The sequence below is a fragment of the Tamandua tetradactyla genome, chromosome 12 (genome assembly GCF_023851605.1).
Source record: "Tamandua tetradactyla isolate mTamTet1 chromosome 12, mTamTet1.pri, whole genome shotgun sequence".
NCBI classification, from domain to species: Eukaryota; Metazoa; Chordata; class Mammalia; order Pilosa; family Myrmecophagidae; genus Tamandua; species Tamandua tetradactyla.
In genome coordinates this window covers 96,173,166-96,192,420 of record NC_135338.1, presented here as the reverse complement: position 1 = coordinate 96,192,420, position 19,255 = coordinate 96,173,166, and the positions used below count along the sequence as shown (strand labels likewise).

Here is a 19,255-nt window from a genome sequence, read left to right as displayed (position 1 = left end):
ACTTGCTGGGCACCATTTCTCTCTCCTCCTAGAAGAGAGCGCCTGGGCCATCCTGCCTGCTGGACTCTATTTTAGGAGCCTATGTGGGGGTCCTTGTCGACAGGCTCCATTTGTTCCCCGGCTGAACCCCACCATTTTGGGTCTCTGAGAAGCAAAATGCGTGCAAGCATGGCGTTTTAGTTTGCTAGAGCTGCTGAAAAAATGCAATGTACAAGAAATGGGTTGGCTTTAGCGTTGGGGTTTTATTAGTTTAGAAGCTCAGCGTTCTGAGGTCATGGGAATGTCGAAATCGAGGCATCCACAGGGGCTGCTTTGTCCCCGAAGGCTGGCGACTGGCAGCTGGGACTCTGGCAGACGGCAGGAAACATGGTGGCATCTGCTGGTCTCTCCCTTCTCCTCTAGGCTTTGTTGTTTCAGCTTCTTGCTCCCATGGCTTTCTCTCTCAGCTTCTGTGTCTTCCTCTCTGTCTTTCATCCTCTTTTAAAGGACTCCAGTAAGAGGATTAAGACCCACCTAGAGGCATGCGGCAACTGAAATAACCTAATCAAAAGGTCCCCCCTGCAATCGGTCTCCACCCACAGGATGGATTAGCTTTATGAACATGATTGTTGGGGTCCATAAAGCCTCGAAGCCACCACAGGTGGGGACCAAAGGTTGGGTTTCCCCAGGCATTTCTCCAGGTGTTGGAGTAGGAGGCAAAGGCACCGTCTCCAAGTAGCCGTGGAGTGCCGTCCCCAGCGTGATTGACCAGCCTCTCTAACGGGTGCTGGTGAGTGTTCTTGCTGGACTCTCCTTCCCTTTCCCGTGGTGGAACTCCCCAGAGAGGGCCTCAAGCCTCCCTCTCCTGGCTTTGACGATTCCTTTCAGGGTAGTAAATGCTCTTGCTCAAGGGTGAAGTGGAGGCTCGGGCAGGGAGGGCTGCTGCTGTGCCAGCCCTCATTCACTGAGTGCTTTCTAGGAGCCAGGTAGGTGCCTTGCTTGGCACCACAGATGCTGAGATAAGAGACGACACAGTTTCTGCCCCAAGGATCTCAAAGTCCTGTGAGGGAGACGGCATGCCAGGGGGACCAGGCAATATAATACTTGTCCCGGGCAAGGCACCGGTTCTTTTTGGAGCTGTTGCTCAGCCAGTGCACACCCATTAAGGCCGGGAAGTCTGTTGAAATGTGGAAATACTTCCACAGCAGTGGGCAAATAGCTGCCACGCTGGCCCCTCCCCTGGCATCCCCTCCACCACTGTCCCCTTCCACCCAAGGTCCTGTGACTCAGGGTCAGTGCCTGGCTCGGGAGCAGGTCCCCGGCGCCTCGGCTCACAGAGCCGTTGTTCTGAGCTTGTGCTCTGCCAGCTGTTTCCTATTGCCAATGCCAACCTGGTTCTGAGACAGACAGAGCATCAGAAGGGCTCGTGGCTTAGGAAGGGAGGCTCAAGGGAGGCCCTCGTGAGGAGGTGGGTCCTGAGCTGAGCTTTGAGGGTGAGAGGGTGCCAGTCAGAAGCTCTCCTTGGCTCTGCCTTTTGTGCTTCTGTGGCCCTTGGCATTGATGCCCAGCCCTGCCCCAGACCCTGAGGGCTATTCCTAGTGCCGGGCAGAGACCAGATGGTCCCAGTCTCTAGGAGAAGCTGCTGGAAATCGCTGTGGGCCCTAAACACTCGCTGAGCACAGAATCAAGTCCAGGGCAAGAGGAGGGCGAACAAAATAAACAGAATGTGGCAGCAGACTTCGTTGTCAAGGAATTTACGCTCTAAGCTGGGCAAATAAAACCTAGACACACAGGTGGCAGGATCCACATGGAAATGCACTTCGGCAGCCTCACGGAAATGGTTCTGCATCATTTGCAGGGGTGAGGTTGGGATCGCTGAGTGGCTGTCACCGGGCAATGAGGGTTTGATGAAAGCTTGGTTCGGGGAGGCAGATGCAGGGAGAATTGGAAGCCCAGGGGAGACCTTCAGTTGCACCCACACTCACTGAGAACCCCGGGGCTGGCTGGAAGAGGCAGTGGGAGGGCAGCAGGGGCTTTGGGGGGCTGGCTTGTTAGTGCAGTTGGGGTCTGACGGGAGCAGGAAGCGGCGGGTGGGCGTGGAGGGCACAGGGCAGCCAGAGAGGGACTCAGGGCAAACGTGCCTGTCACAACCCCAGCCATGAAGCTACAAGCAGGGTCGCCCTCCCGGCCGCGGGGGTCCCAGTTCCTAACCTCGATCCCCCTGCACATTCCAGTGGCTGCCTTCCCTTTTGGAGGGGAAAAGAACCATTCGTGGAGCCTGACCCTATTTCAGGCACTGTGCTGGGCGCTTTACAAACACGGCTTTAATCTGGCTTTAGGATGCATCCGTGAGGTCAGGGTACTATCCCTATTTTATAGATGGGGAAACTGAGGCCACAGGAGATTGTCCGGTTAGGAAGTGTCAGGCTAGAGATTTAAGCCACTACAAAGTCTGTTACTTTTCCCTAAGTACCTGCTTTCACAAGTCCAAGGGAGAACCCCGGAGGGGAAGGCAGAGTGACGCCCAGTGGACTGGTTTTCTGTTGATTGAACATGAGCACCCTTCCCTGAGGTGGCTTGATTTTTAAATTTTCTTTGAAGAAGGAACATAGGGCCCCAAAGGCCATTCCTGCAGGACCCCACTAACAGTCCCTGTTCCCTCGCGGCTTCAGCCTGCGTTGGCGCCTTAGGGAAGCATTTAAATAGGTTGCATTGGACCCATAGAGCAAAGAATAAATTGCTTCTGTCCTCAAATGGTATATATGGCTCTTTACATGACCCCTTTTCCTCAGTTACAGATTTCCCTGCAGGCTTCAGGCTTCCTAGCAGAAGTTTTCATATGGCGTGAGAGGCATTTAGCAGCCATTGTGTGTGTGTGTGTGTGTGTGTGTGTGTGCGTGCGTGTGTGTGTGCACACGCGCGTGTGTGCATGTACATGTGTCTTGAGCCTTTGAGGGACACCTTCAGAGTCATTTTTGAGAAAGTGGAGCCTAGGGCAGGTTAAAGTACAAAAGCTGGAAGCTGAAAGTTCTGGTAGGAGCCAGTTGTCTTTGTTGGGCATGAGGGTGTCTCAGTGGAAATGAGAAGATAGGGAAGTTATTAGAAATATCAGCGAATAGGGATTGGTAAAGCTCAAATCTAAGAGAGAGCTATCAGAAAGTCTCTTGCATGGGTCTGGTCAATGTGACCGTGTACTGTGCTTCCCGCTACGTTGCCCGTGGCAGACATCACTAATCGATCACTGCTTTTTTTTCCCTGCTGAACCACAGACTCCTCAACGCCGCAGTCTGGGTAGCGCTTGCCAGCCCACTGGCGTTGGAATAAGGTGACGTCTCCTTCCTGCCCTTGCTCTGACTTTCAAGGTAGGAGGCCTCAGGGCTGGTGGTTTGGGGAGCTCTGGAGCAGTTCAGCCTGTGGCTGTTCTTCGGAGTTGAGGAGGAGGCGTATTGTGAGAGTAAGAACCACAGGGCAGAGGTGAGGTTAGGCATCCAGGGTAGAGCTGTGGACCTGAAATTAAGCCCTCATGAGGCAGTGATTGAAGTCATGTGAGGAGAGATGCCTTCCCAGAGAGCATATGAGCAAAGAACAGACTGTTTATTGGCAGAGGGGAGAAAACTGCTCATGCTGCAGAAGTCTAGGAGAGAAGAGCTCATGGGAGGCAAACCTGGATCTCTCTCACTCTGGGTGGAGAGAGCATCTCCCCAGCCCCCTAAATGGACCCTCAGGAGCTCCAGGGCTGGTTCCTTACAGCTGACAAGGGCTGAGCCAGCATTTCTTCCACTGCGCGCGTCTTCTGAGGCTCTGGCCCCGGGGCCACCCTGCCCTGCTCCTCTTGTGCCTTCTCGCTTCCTCCGTGGGGTCAGCACGTCCCGGCTCACTGTGCACAGGACAGAGCCGCCCACAGATGGGCCCTTGCCTCGCTGATGCTTACCTTGACTAATCAGTCTGACGTTCTGGGCATAATTATTCCTGCAAATCCAAGGACTCCCTTTCCTCCAGTGACCTGGAATTACCCTCTAACAATGAAAAGGCCCCCGGGCCCCAACTCTGAGGCAGGGTTGCAGTGAGGGAATCTACCCTCTTAATAGGGGAAAATACTGCCTGCCTAAGTCTTTATGCAACACACTTGAACTTAATGCTCACTTACCCATTCAGCTTTCTAACTTCCATATTGAGTGAATTAAGCCCTCCATGCGGGTAGTTATTACAGAAGTGCTAAGTGCTTTATAATTCAGTAAAGGGTGGCCTGGCCATTGCGTGCTTTCCTAAGGAAATTGGCCACCCGAAGGGCAGCACTCTCAGGACCCCTGAAGGCAAGCTGCTCTTGGGCAAAGGCCCCCACTTCCTCTCTTGGAGTATTTCCAAGGCAGCTGTGCTGGCTTACACCGAGTGCTCCTCTTGCTCTGACTTTCTCTTCCAAGGCCCAATGGGGACAGAGGGTCAAAGTCGAGGTTTTTCTCTTTCTCAGCACTCTAGTCTGCCAAAGCTGCCACTGTGCAACACACCAGAGATGGATCAGCTTTTAATGAGGAGATTTATCTATTTCTAAACTTATAGTTCTTCAGAGGAAAGGCAGCTAGCTTTCATCTGAGCTTCTCTGTCACATGGGAGGGCACAGGGCGACGTCTACTGGCCTTCTCTCCTGGCTTCTGGGTTCCAGCAGCTTTCCCTGGGGCAGTTACTTTCTGCATCTCCAAACATCTGGCCTGAGCTGCGAGTGCTGAGATGAGGTATGCTGAGCTGCTGAGCTCTCTTCTGACTTCTCTGTTTTAAGCCTCTTGCTAATGAAATTAAATCTCACTCATTGCAGAAGGCACTCCCCTTAGCCTACTGCGGATGTAATCAGCCATAGATGAGTTTCACATACTGATGATTTAAGTCCACAGAAACAGAGCCATGGGGCATCATCACCTGGCCACGTTGACACCTGAACCTAACTACCACAGTTGTTCAAAGGCCTTCTCTTTCTCTCCTGGCTCAAAGCTGAGATGTCTAATGGGGACAGAAGGCTTTAGAATCAATGCATCATGACTGTTATTCTTTGACAGGAGGAGACTGGCTCCTAAGGCCCACGAGGATTCTGAACACCCCTCCCCCCTCCAACCACCAGCCACAGCTTGCTTCTGCATGCCTTGATTTATTCAAGAGGGAAAGTGCTGGTCCCCTACGAAGACCCATGGCCTTTTAATGACTTGCCACAAGGTCTCAGGGCTCTGCAGTGGGACAGTCATTTATTAATTTTTTCATTTACATTTTCAACTGTGTCCCAGGAACTGGTCAGGCGTTGTGTATACAGAAGTGAGTAAGATAGACATGTTGCCTGCCTCTATGGAGCTTGTGTTCTGTTAGGAGAGGGACACTATGAACAGACAAACACATAAATGAGCCAATTATAGATTTTGACAAATAGTATGTATTAGCTAGAGTTCTCTAGAGAAATAGAATCAGCAGGAAATACCTGTAGATATAAAATTTATTAAAATGTCTCACATAACCGTGGGAACGTGGAGTCTAAAACTCGTAGGGCAGGCTGTGAAGCTGACAAATCTGATGGAGGGTCTGGATGAACCCCACAGGAGAGGCTCGCTGGCTGAAGCAGGGAGAGTGACCATCTCTTCTGAATCCTCCTTAAAAACCTCCCAGTGATTAAATTAAGTGTTGCTCATTGCAGAAGACACTCCTCTTGGCTAATTACAAATACAAGCAGTTGTGGGTGCAGCTGATGTGATCATGATTTAATTCTATGAAATGTTCTCATAGCAACAGACAGGCCAGCATTTGCCCAACCAGACAAATGGGCACCACCTGGCCAAGTTGACACACGAACCTGGCCATGACATGTGAGGGGACTATCGAGACCAACACTTCGCAACCTCAGCACTATCGGTATTTGGACGGGCTAAACCTCTACTGTGTAGCCTGCCCTGGGCACTGTAGGATGCTCAGCAACATCCTTGTCCTCTACCAAACAGATGCCAACAGCATCCCCCAGTCATGACAAAGAAACATGTCTCCAGACCTTGCCAAATGCCTCCCGGGGGGCAGCATTGGCCTCTGGGTTGAGAACCATTGATGTAGAGGTAGGTTATAGAGATTGACTTCAGCTAAGTTGGTCAGGGAAGGCTCTCTGAGGGGGAGACATGGAAGGAGAACCTAGAGGTTGGCATCCCAGGCAGAAGAAAATCCAAGGAAGGAGGGAGCATGATGTTCTGGTGAACAGAAAGGAGGCCAGTGAGCTGAAGCTGCGTGGAGAGGGTGAAGGCTGCTGGAGCTGAGGAAGGAGAGGCACAAGCCAGGGCATACAGGGCTCTGATGTGGGGAAGACTCTGAATTTCATCCCAAGTGTGGGAGAAGCCACTGGATGTTCTTCTGAAGGGCAAGAGGGATGATCAGATTTATGTTAGGAAAAGTTCATTCAGACTTCTCAGGGGAGCACAGATTTGAATCAGGCTGGAGTGAATGCAGGAAGCGTTGGTCTTTGTGAGAGGTGACAGTTGCCTTCAGCTGGACGATGAAAATGGAGCTGGTGAGAAGTGGACTGAGTTGATATCTCTTTTCTTTTGAGATGGACCTTCTGAGGGCTTGGATATTGGGAGGGGAGGGAGAAGCAGCATTCAAGGATGGATTTTGGTTTGGACAACTGGGTAATATTGGCATTATTGCTGAGAAGGAGAAGGTTCAGTGGGAGGAAAGAAAGTGTTTGTCTTGGACATGCTAGAATACCAGTCAAGAGTCTAGAGCTCAGGGGCCATGTCTGGCTTGGGATACAAATTTGGGCACTATCAGCACATAAATGGTGTCCAGAGTCAAGCACCTGGATGAGATCACCATGGCAGGTGAGGGGCAGAAAGGGGGCCCTAGGATGGGGCCTGGGAGACTCCAACATTAAGAGATAAGGCAAAGAATCTGAAACAGCAAAGGAAACTAAGAAGGACTAGCCAGGGGAGTCAAAAGAAACCCAGAAGAGAGTGGTGTCAAGGAAGCCAAAGAGGAAAGAATGTTTCTAGAAGGGAAGAGTGGCTAACTAGGTAAAATGCTGCTGGGAAATGGGGCAGCAGAGAAGAGTCTCTTGGATTTGCCAATGTAGAAGCCAGACTGGTGACGTTGGCAATGTAGTTTCAGTAGAGTGGTGGGTGTCTTCATCCCAGAAGACAAACTGGGATGAAGAATCAAAGGTGGGGGGGATATAGGGACTGGGCCTGTAGACGATTCTTTTAAAAATATTTTCTAAAAGGATGTAGATATGGAAAGTGGTAGCTGGAACAGGGCATGTCAAGGAGAAATTTTTTTTTTTTAAGTTGGGCTTTCCTAGAACATGTTTGTTTGCTTATGGAAAAATCTGATGCTATGGAGATGAGAGGGGAAAATAAAATGAACAGAGACCTTGAGAAGGTGAGAGGGCTTGAAGGTCCAGGTGGGGAGCTGAGAGAACTAAAGGCTTAAGTTCTGCTGTTGACTCGCATTGCAGGGTCGTTCATTTATTGGTTGACTCAGGTGTCACTGAGCGCTTGTGTGGCCCTGGAAATCCAAGCTCCCAGTCACTGCCCTTGGAAAACTCATTGTGAAGGAAAGATGGAAAAGACATGCCAAGGTGCCAAGGGCGGCCCTGTCTCAGCCTCTACCTGGCCAGTGGGGGCCATGCCCACTTCCCCACTTCTGACCTCTGTAAGGGATCAGTCAGACCCGCGGTCCTGTATCTGGTGGACAGCTGGGTAGGTGGCATCCGCTTCCATGTTGCTGACACTGCAGGGGTTCCCTGAGATGCCTGACCCTGAGTGGAAGGTTGATGGTGTGTCCTGAGCCACGTCCTTTGTCAGAGTAGAGGCTGAGGATGTCCACAGGTCTGGCTAGGGCTCTAGGGCATTGAGGAGGGCAGGGCATGGACCAGGGGGCACTGAATGTGGGGAGCCTCTGTGGCGAGGTGGGGACATCTGGAGGGTTACTGTCCCCAGACCGGATGACCCCGGGGTCTGTGCAGCTCCTAGGGGTGACCGCCCTGTTTTAATTCTGGTGGTGAATAAGACAGATATGAGTTCTGTTCTCAGCCATTGTCCTACTAGGGTAGACACCCTGGCAACAAACGTTTAATCAAATAATTCAATAAGATCATTACGGATGGTTATAAGAGCTGTGAAGGACACAGATGGGGGCTGGTGTCTGGAGAAGGGGTGGGCTGCTAACGTGGGGGTCAGGGCCGGCTTTCCTGCTGTGCTGAGAACTGAGGGATTGAAGGCACCTGGGAACAAGTGTTTTCCGTAGAGGTTCTCGGTTGAGAATAAGCCTGGACAGCACGGCGAGAACCCGGGAACATGAGGCGGTGTGTTAGGAGAAGAAGCCGTGGAGGTCGCCAGAGGCCCCTCTGGCTGGGCCTTGAGGGCCCCAGCGTGGTATTTGGATTTCACTGCAAGAGCCACGGAGGCCCTTGGAGGGTTTTAAGCAAGGGAAGGTGTGATGTCCCTGGCGGAGAGGCTGTGGGAGCGGAAAGTGGAAAGCACGGAGGCGAGTTGGAGGCAATTGTTGTCTCCAGGCTGCAGGTGGTGGTAACTTAGGGCACGGGAGTGTGGGCATGAGGGGTCTCTATCCCAAGCAGCGCCCCAGCAGCGGCAGCAGGAGCTGGAGAGTCGCAGGTGGATGGGCGAGGGGTGGGGCAGGCTCCTTACAGGCTGGAGTTAGATCAGAGGAGTCCCCCTGCTCCCCCATGAACTGCCTGGGGGACTCTCGCTCCTGGGTGTTTCCTGCCTCTCCTGCGGGGGGTGGCGGAGGGGGTGTGCCCTCGGTCTCTGTCTCCTGTTGGGAGACACAGCGTCTCGCCACCTGATGAGCGCAGGTGTGTGCACAGACATGCCCTGCTTCTGCACGTGCTCCGCGATTGATCAGGAAGCACGCACAGATGCCGCCGTCTCCCATCTGTTCCCTGTGCAGGCTGAATGTTCCTTTCTGCGGTCCCGGAGTGGGGGTGGGGGTCCCAGATGCGGAGCTGGGTCACCTGGTTCTTGGCATGCAGCTGCTTTTCGAGCTAACTGTGCACTAATGGGGCTGGCACGTGGGCTCCCTGGCCCGTGCCTGCCCCCAGGGCTCTCCTGCCTGGCTACCCTGGCTTCTAGGTCCCCTTTAAACCAATGTCAAGGTAAGGACTGCTGGGTGGCTTGGCTGCTGCGGTCCAGTGCGGCGCTTCCCAGCCCACTTGGTGCCTGAGCATGTGGAGCTGTTGCCCCAGACGGTTTGTTTATAATGCTAAACATATCAGATAATTGAAAGCTAATGCTTCTGTCTGGATTGCTAGACATAATACGCCTGGGTAACAAATCAATTTTCTCATTGCCCTCCAAGGCTTCGAAGTCAAATGCCCGGTGCAGTCGTGTGTGTGTGTGATCAGTGTGTGTGCGTGTGCATCAGTGTGTGCGTGTGTGTTCACGTGGTGTGGGCACACGTATGCAGGTGCTCCGACGCTTCATTGCTAGGAAATGGAATTCCAGGCTAGTTTACCGCAGCCCCCTGGCCCAGGCTTCCCTTCGGGAGCCCTCTCAGAACAGGGTTCAGGTGAGGAGGTGATGGCAGCCTCTGGAGGGAAGGGACGTCTGTGCACCGCCTGGCTGTCATCAGAGGCTCTCAAGTCCTGTGTCGGAAGAATGGGGGACTCGTTTATGACCACAGAAGAGGAACACGGTTTCAACAGCTTTCCTCCAGGAAGTACCTCCAAGAACAGAAATCCTGAGCGTAATGTTAGTGCATATGCTCCGGCACCAGTAGGTAAATGTGAATTATGGCTACACCTCCAAGAATTCCTCACTTTTCTTGCAATCTCAATTATCCACGAAGCAGCTGAGAAACCAAAACATAAGAAAGGAAAGCAAGGGCACCTATCTCTCTTTCTGTGTGGGTGTGCCTGAGTGTCTTCATATTTTCTTAGATCCTTATTCAGATTCTATTTGCTCTTGACACACAATTCCAACAATAGCAATGGAACTAGCACTTTATTTATTGCTCTCGTTTGATGCATCAGTACTGGACTCAGCACGGATGCATGGTCTCAGCAGCCAGATCAGGGGGTGAAGTTTTGATCTTTGTTATACCCATGGGGAAACTGACCACCAGAGAGGCTTGAGGAGATGGCCCAAGGCTGTCCAGCTTCAAAGAGCGAGAGCTGAGAGTCGTCTCCAGGTCAGCCTGCCTCTAAGGTGTCAACTCTTAACTGCTGTGCTCTAACAGGCCGCTTTGCAAACTGGACAGAGCTCGTCAGGAGAGAGGATGGTCCCTGGTGTAGGGCCACCGGAGCTGATGGCCAGCAGCATGATAAAACCATAAAAATAGACACAGTGACCATTAGAGCTAAAAAAAAAGCATATTGGGAGAGGACCATTTTGGTCAGGGATGCAAGTACTGCCTACTTCCTAGAGCCTCTGAGAGTGTCGCTGTGTTGTAGCCAGGTAGACCTGTTAGGTTTGTCATTATGTTCTAAGGTCATTAAGAAAATGTTAAATTGTGTTCTGTCTATTCTGCTTAAAAAAGGCAAGGAAGTGTGTAATGCATCTTAGGATGGAAAAAGAAGCATCCAGCAAGGAAGTTGGAAATGTAAAGGTTTTGCATTTAAATTTAGTTGTCTGGAAAATTTGGTTATGAAGAACAGCTCATTAATAGCAGTGAGAAGTCACAGTGAAAATAACAGCAACCTGACAGCAAGGCAGGAGAGAGAAAAGGTTGGAAAAATGAGGCAATACCAGGTCTGCCATACCTAAAGGAAGTCAGCCATGCCCTTAACCTGCCAGGTGCCTACTGCTGGGTGGAAAGACAACTTGCATCTCTCATGGGTGTCCACAATCACCTCTTGAGTCCCCTGGGGTTGGACAGGTGTGGACTTCTCAGTGTTCCAGTATCTTCTATGTATAGGGCTTAAATATTGAAGATATAAACAGCTCTTAAACATATACACATGACATGTTTTAAAGTAGATTATGGACCCTTCTCCCCATACCATGCTCATTTGTACCCTCTTCCTGTATCATCTAATTTGTAGATGCTTGGAGATGGCCAAATTCATTTCCATGTTGGTGCTAGCAAAACAGAAGAAGAAAGAGAACAGTATGGTACAAAAATATAATCTAATTTCATCTAGCACACAGCATTTTTGTGTTCTGTATGGGTGTATCAATATTTCATTTATGCCCCTCTTCATTCCAAAAATGGGTGTCTATAGTTTGGGTGTGTCTGTTCCAGGACTTGGTGTTGCTACTGCGACTAATTGAGTGTGGCTTTGTCACTGATAGTTTTTCTAATACATTTGGAGAGACCCTGCATAGAGGTTGCCTGGCTCCAGCTCACCTATGCCCGTCTTAGAGGACAGGGGAGCTATTCTTTAACTTTGGAGAGCCACCTTGACCAGGATGAATTTTTCTGAGCTGCAACCCTAAGTGGGATCTGGCGGTCGACGTGGTCATGAATTATTCCCCACTTCCTTCCTCTCAATGGAAAGTTTTGCACATTAGCTCCTGGCAATGAGTAGCGATTGGGTGGTGTCAAGGAAGGGCAGTGGCGAGCAGGCAGGGACAGGACATTGTGCTGACGTTCTAGATTGGGGTGTTTCACCTTTCCATGGATTAAAGAGGTCTTAGAAAGGCAGGGGAGCAGCTTCTGAGTTGGGCAAGGGAGGGAACCGGCCACGGGGCAGCCAGTGGCCACTGGACCCATTCACGAGAAGAGACCATCGTTGTTTCTGGAATGTTTGGCTTGGCTTGGGACACAACTCAGTGGGCCAAAGAGTCCCTCATTTCCTTTCAAGTGGTGCCTTTGGCTTGAGAGGGTCCCGCGAGCCATAGCTTTCACTGTTCTCCTCTCCCTTGGAGACAGTGACCCAGAAGCAAGCTTTTTGACTTTGGCCTGGGGTTCCTTAGTGTTTGCTGCAAAATAGAATTTTCAAAATTATTGTTGTTATTGTCGTTTTAAGATATGGAACTCTTTCCTCAAAGGCGAGCTTAGGCAGAAGCCTTATAGAATAAAGCAGGGGTCGTCCCCCTCGGCAGTGCTGGCAGTTTGGAGGGAATGGCTCTTTGTCGTGCGGGCTGTCCTGGGCATTGTAGGATTCTTAGCAGCATTCCTGGCCTCGACACCTGGGTTCCAGGAGCACCTGTCCCTGACTGAAGAGGGCCGTGCAAGGCTGCAGGTCTATGTGGGGGCAGCCCCCACCTTGCACCCTGTGCACAGGCAGATGGATGCAGAGCTGTGTGGTCTTGCTGACCCGTGCGTCCCCACTGCTCTGAGTTCCCATCCTCCCCGCTCCCCCAGCAGGGGTGGGTTTGTGAGATCTCTGCAGGGAAAGACCGGTCCTGCCTGTGGTCCTGGGACAGGGAGACCAAGGACTGCCCTGCACAGGACCCAACAGCTGACCTTGCTTTTTAAAATTATAGTTATTGATTGTTTTTCAAATTACAAAAGAAATGCTCGATAAGGACAACCTGGTCAAATCAGCAAAGCACAGTGAAGGCGAAGCCACAGGTGAGCCTAACTAGGCGGAGGTAACCACTGTTCACAGCTGATGGAATCCAGTCAGACTTGCTTTCGTACTTCATCTTAGGGGGATGATTCACATAGAACCTGCCTTTCCCACTTAAACCCAGGACTTCCTTCCCAGCCCCCAGAGTTACCATAAGCTGAGCCCCCTGGTCTGGTACCAAGTGATGAGTCACAGGCAAGCTTGGCAGGTGCCCTGCTGATGTCACCTGCAGATGTCAGGACTGCCCTATAGCCATCCTACCCTGGCCCTGTCACCAGCCACCCGAGCATCCCTTGAACCTGTTTATAATTTCTACTTGAGCGATTTTCCTGGAGGTCATGAATGACAGATTTACTACACTCCATCCTGCTGCCACATGTTTTTTTGTTTTGTTTTGTTTTAATCAATGATTGCTGAGCAATGACAACTTCTAACCATTTTTAGCTTGGAAACGTCTGAGAATAGACTTCTCAGCCTCTGGGAGGCACAGGGGAAAACTCATCCCTGCAGCTTCAACCTCCTGTGGGCTCACCACGTGCCAGGTTCTGCTGGAAGGGCCTTTAAAGGAAGTCATTGACTCCTTATGAGGAGGGTGTTTTAGTGTCCCCATTTAGTGATGGGGAAACTGAGGTACAGGCAGATGATGCAACCTGGACAAGGAAGTTGAGGAAAGGATGGGGCCAGGATACACGCCCTGGGATTCTGTCTCTAGACCAGGAGTCAGCAATACTTTTCTGCAAAGGGCCAGAATATAAATATTTTAGGCTGTGTGGACCATACTGCCTCTGCTGCCACTACTCAGCTCTGTTGTGGTACAAGAGAAGAGCTGTAGATCATTTGTAAATGGATGGGTATAGACTCTGAAATTTGAATGTCATATCATTTCATGGGCCACAAAATGCACCTCTTCTTTTGATTTTTAAAAACGACTAAACCCATTCTTAGCTCCCAGGCTGTACAAAAGCAGGCAGTAGACTGGATTTGACCTGTGGGCTCTGCCTGGCCAACTCCGGCTGTGAGCCCACTTCCCAGCCACACCATTGCACTGTGGCTGCAAGAATGCTGTTCCCCGATTTATGAAAACTCAGACCCATGGATGCCACAATGGTTGGCAATTCATCTGTAATAAAGGTGCATTTCTGAAATTCTGACATGTGCTAAGAAAAATGATTTTGTTTATTAAAAAAAATTGATTTTCAACCCCTTGGAGCAGATCGCCTATGAAGCTCGGTTCTCTTGTGTGAATGACACTCTTCATGAATGCTGCAATCTGCTAGGTAATTTACAGGCGATGGTTTGGGGAATATGTTGGTCTGTTCCTTCTGGTCCCCCTTTTCATCTGATGGGGAGTTCTCGAGGGACCAGCCCCTGCAAACTGCTGGGGGCCAGGAGGCTTCAGGGCAAAGTCCTTGGAATTGGCATTCGGTACCCAGCTGGCCACCTGCTTCCATGGCCTCAGCAGATGCCAGTGTCCCTGGCGTGCCGGCAGGGGCTCTGAGAGAATGCCACCCAGAGCAGGCGCTCGGCCCACCTTGTCACCGCGCGACTGCGAAACGCTGCCTGGGCTCCGGCCACCGCTGCCGTCCTGGCTCGAGCTCGACCTGGTGGCAGATGGCAGGGCCGTGGTGGGGGTGGGGTGGTCCAGGGATGGGCTGTCCAGACAAGGGGCTGTCACTCTTCCGGCCTGAATGTGCCCCAGGGCAGGCCGCCACTGTTCTGCCTGCCTCACCATGTGGGCTCTAGACCCCCTGGCACCAAGGAATCAGAGCCCAGGAGGGAGGGGCCGGGCGACCGAAGGCCTTTTCCGAGGCCCTGGCTGCGGTGTCGGGGGGCTGTCCCGACTTTGGTAGGTTTGGAGTGGGGGACGGCTCGGGTCGCCGTTGCCTAATGGTTCTCAACCCTAAACCCAGAAGCAGCAGTGGGGGCGTTTGCCCCTTGTATCAAAAGACCTAACAGAAACCAAACCCATTCCCTTGCCAAGCGCTCCCACTCCCATCCAACTTTCGAGATTTCTTTTGTTTGTTTTGGCTGGAATTTATCCATTGAGTGAGTTAATGCTGTTTTGGGTCTGTTGGTAAAAAGCTCTGGTTAACAGTGATTTATATGTTTGGATAATAAATCTGAGCAGATGAATTAATTATTACTAAATAAATGCTTTGTGCTTGCTAGACAAAAACCTCCTTAAAACATGAGGTCCCTTGGGGAGAAGTTCTGAAAGGAGATCCTCCTGATGAGAAGGAAAGAAAGTGCTGATCTAAGCGCATCCCTCTGCCTTTGCAAGTGAAGGCACCAAGGGCCCAGAGAGGTTCAAGAACTTGCTGAAAGCCACCAACTTCTTAAGTCCCAAGGTTGAACTGGAGTTTGTTTCCCAGACTACCAGTCTCGCCTTTTTCGATGACAGCACAGCTACTCACGGTTCTCAGGTGCCTTGCCCTCGGGTGTGAGCGCTGCCACATCAAGCCATGTGCTCTCTTAAGCTATAGGGTGGACTGGACCATCCTCCAGCCCCTAGGGACTGCCGGTCTCTGGGTCCTGTTCAGGAGGCTGAGCAGTCCCCAGCCTGAGGGGAAATTCCTCTACCCAGAACCCACACCCACTGGCCAGGCCTCTCCTTCCCCTTTTTTGCTGTGTCATTTGTATTTCTGTATTTTCTTTAGGAACTAAGACAAAGACCCTGTATGTAAGAGATTCTAAAAAGGAAAGGGAAGAGAAGGAATGGAGGAAATAGAGTCAGGAAGACTTAGTCTCCAAAGAGCAGAGTCTTTCTAGAGAGGAGGGGAGGATGGTAAATGCTCCCGGGGGGCCAGGCGCTTTGGGTCCACGGGTCCACCTAACTCTCACAACAGCCCTGTCGGGCAGATAGTGGGAAGCCCGACCTGTGGTGGGGGAAACTGAGACTCAGAGGTACCTGCTGACTTGCCGGAGGGCCTGGCCCGCGTTTGGCTGACCTGGGACTCGAGCCCAGGCCCTCCTCGCGGCCCTGACCCTGCTGCCCTCCTCCCCGCAGACACATAGAGAACTGGCGCGGCCTGCACACGCTCAACGCCGTGGACATGGAGCTGTACACGGGACTGCAGAAGCTGTGAGTGCGCAGGGCCCCAGAGTGCGGCTGGGGGTCCCGGAGCCTGGCTGGGGGCTGGGTGCGCCCCTCGCCTGTCCCCTCCACGGTTCCTGTCCTTAGGTAGAGCCGGCATCACCCGCTTAGGCGTGTTGGGGCCCTCAAAGGCCACCTCTCACCCTCCTGCGCTTCAGCTCAGCCCAGAGCAGGAAGGGGGTTGCGAGAAGTCGTGCCCCTGAGTGGGGATTTCAAGGCGAGATGCGCTCCCAGGTCTCCTGGCTCTTAGGCTGGTGTTCTTTCCTCAGCCACCTGCCGGCCTGATGGTCCCCCGGAGCCTAAGTTCTCCCAGCCCCTTCCTCCCCTCGGCTTAGGTGCTACTGGCCATGGGAGTGCTGGGTGGGGAGAAGGACGAGGCGCCCGGGGGGCTGTGTGCCGCATGCCTGGACCGCGGACCTGAGCTGGAGCCCCTGGCTGACCCACCTGCATGGACAGTGGTCTCCCCAGCCCTGCCCCTCCATGTCCTGGGCCTTCACCCTGTCCCTGGGGAGGGGGTGTCCCCAGAGACTGCCCACTGAGCACGTGCCAGCGGGACTCACAGAAGACACCTGCAGTCCTGGCCGTGGCCTGACCCTCCCCAACCTCAGGCCTGAGCAAATGTCCCTCTGCCCCTGGGGCTCTGCTGACCCTCTTCTCCTCTCTGTCCAGGACCATCAAGAACTCAGGACTCCGCAACATCCAGCCCCGAGCCTTTGCCAAGAACCCCCACTTGCGCTATATGTGAGTAGAGCTGGGTCCTGGTGCAGGGCGGGAGCGTGTGGAGTGGGGGGTGGCGGGAAGTGGGCAAGGAGGGGTCCTGAGCAGGAAGTCACAGCCTGGAGGCCTAGGCCAGGCTTTGCCACTCGGTGCCCTGGGCCTCGGATTTTGTTTCTTCAAATGAAGATTTTGGATTTGATAATCGTTACTTTCAGAAGGAAAAGTCTTGGCCAGGGCTTAGAGGGAGAGTCTCCTGATGTACAAATTTGCTCACCTTTCATGATGACATTTGCGATTTTATGGGACTGTAAATGATGGGAGATTCCACTGATATATAATATGAATACTAAACTTCTGAGCGCCCTTGTGGGCCTATAAGTGTGTGCATTTGGGAGGGACGGGGGTAAAGGAGGGCCAGACCAAGTGCTGTGCCTAAATTGTTGCTGTTTCAATGGAGAAGAACTCAGAGAAGTGGAGACACCTCTGTAAGGTCACAGAGGTTTGTATGGGACAAGCTGGGTGCCACCTGGCTATGGGTGGAGATATCTGTTGGTGGGGGCTTCCTTTAACTCCTCTGTCTCCCCTCTCCCCAACTCACCATGTCTGATTGGTGGACTGACCTGACCAGTGGAGGTAGAGTCACATGAGCTGATGCTTCCTTTCTGAGCCCAGGTCTGGGCTGAGAGGTCTGGGGCTCAGTGGGGTGCTGCCATTCCCTCGGGAGGGATGGGCCTGCCTTGGCTGAGCAACCAGGGGCAATGCAACCCACCACACCCAAAAGGCAGAAGCTCTTCTGCATCGGCTCTTCTGAGGTGGGCCCCTTGGCCATCCATTGACTGTGCTCCCCAAGAGCAGAGGGTCTGCAGGTGCCAGGCGGAGGTGGTGGTGGGGTCTGCTGCCTCTTGGCAGATATACGGAAGGATCATGTACAGACAAGACTTCTCCTTTTGCCTCTTGCGAGTTTTACTGGTAGAGGCATCTTGCATTTAATCGTGGAAGGCACCTCTGAGTGGGGATCTCAGAGGAGAGGCAGGGCAGCCAGCTGAAGCTATTGGCAAGTGGAGGGCAGGGTAGGTGGGGAAAGAGATGAGATTATGCAGAAGTGCTGGGGATGTCGCTTCTCTTCTGGGGGGTCATAGCCTCACCGCAGGGCTCCATGAGTTTTTCTAAGTGTAAAGTGAGTGCTCGAAAAATATATATTTTTTATCAGATATGGCCACCCCTGGTATGGGCTGAAATTTCTTTCCTCCCTCTGGAAATAGAAAGTCCATTGTTCAGGACCAGCTTTGTTAGCTGTGAGGGGCTGAGCCCTCTCTTTCACTTGTCCAGCTTAGCTGGCCCCACCCCCAGCCTAGTCTAGCCTCTGTGGTGGGAACCTTCTGGCATCTGGTCTTTGCAGCTGGTGGCAGAGCGGGGACCAGGAGGGGACCTTGGCCCAGAGGTCCCAGGTATTTATTTTACTAGAACTTTAAGTTTCACTCTGAAACATCCCAGGGAAGGAGGCTTCACCATCCGAGAAGTCTCTGTTTTCATAGCTTGGATGAGGGTCCCAAAGCCAGATGCCCACAGCAGACCAGGTGGGGGCTGGGGATACCAGACCAAGTGTCTCTCCAGAGGGGCACCGACGGCTGCCAGGCGGCAGTGAGGCCCAGTGTTGCCAAGCTTGCTATTTTTTCAAGAAGAGCTGGAAATCCAGTGGAACCTCCCAAGTTTTAATGTTGGCAACTGAAACCAAAATGAAACCTCTCAACTCCAGAGGCCAAACCCGACCTGTCTGTGGGTGGCATATGGCCTGTAGAGGACCAGTTCTTGGTCTAGAGTCATATTTGTGGGAGGGAAGGCACTGATGTGGGGAAAACTCTGCCCTTTTTGAGGTGCCCCTTTGGTGCTCATGTGTCAAAGCTCCTAGGGTGTACTGTCACCTACAGCACCCGGGGAAACCAACAGGGCTTTGGGACAATCATGCTTCTACCAGCCGCAGAAGTGGGGGCAGGGCGACATCTTGAGTAACAGTGACCTCGGAAGAGGGTTGGACCAGAAGACTCACCTTAAAGATCCTCAGAAGAGAGGTGTGACTCAGTGTCTCTTTGGTAGGATCTAGGGTCAGCTGGATGGTGGCGGTGACAGGTCGTGGTGCTTTGCATGATTCCCAAGACTTTGGAGGTGGGGAAGCCCATGTTTGGCTGGAGCAGAGCCTGCCCCTGTGTGACCTTGGGTCCTGTTTTCTGTTGATCACATTGGCCAGCTCTTACCTATGACTTGCTTTGGGCTATGGAGGCATCAGGAGAGAGAAGGACAAACACCGTCCATCCACCCCACTATGGGAGAAGGGTCCCCACCTTGGGCCTGGCTGCACATGGGAGTGAGTTGGGATCCTGAGTTGGGTGTGGGAAGGGCAGTGCACAAGGAGAGCACCAGGAGGATGAGGACTAGGGACTAGCTTCAACGATGGGGTTTTATTTATTCACTTTTCCCATTTATACTGACACACCCCAAATCCCGACGGAGTCAATTTCCCGGCAGCTTCGGGACATTTTCTCCTGGCAGATGGGCCAGGTTTCTCTTCTCTCTCACAACATCTTCTATTTCTGTCCTCTAAACGCATTTACAAGTTTTCAGGCCCCAGCTGAGCAATTACAGGATGAGCACTTACTCCAGCGCTGATTGTCCAGCCCTGGCTTGGTGGCTTTTTTTTTTTTTTAGGATGATGACTGACACGTCTTTTTTTCCTCCCCTCTGTGCAGAATAAGTAGCAGAAAGTGAAATCACTGTCCAGTGTACAGATTTCAAACCTTCCGATTAGTTTAACTTGCCCCCTCCTCTAAGCTCCCCGTGCGCAGGCAGGGTCATTCTTCCCGATGCCGGAAAAAGGAGCAACATTAAGGCTACATTGTCTGCCCCGAAGAAGGCTGCAGCTTAGACCCGCTTCAGCGTTTGTGAGCGACTTGCTGTCTCTTCCTGCCTGCTTTCTCTACCTT

The 19,255-nt window shown here is 52.3% G+C and overlaps 1 protein-coding gene across 6 annotated transcripts in view; it reads left to right on the top strand.

The window, feature by feature from the left end:
* The window catches only part of NTRK3 (neurotrophic receptor tyrosine kinase 3), a 357,528-nt gene that overhangs the window by 57,858 nt on the left and 280,415 nt on the right, over window positions 1-19,255 (top strand). For all 6 annotated transcript variants that reach the window (XM_077124142.1, XM_077124141.1, XM_077124144.1 and 3 more), the window contains exons 2-3: window positions 15,474-15,548; window positions 16,230-16,301. In XM_077124142.1, coding sequence (XP_076980257.1) covers window positions 15,474-15,548; window positions 16,230-16,301 — 147 coding nt within the window. The remainder of the gene's footprint in view (window positions 1-15,473; window positions 15,549-16,229; window positions 16,302-19,255) is intronic.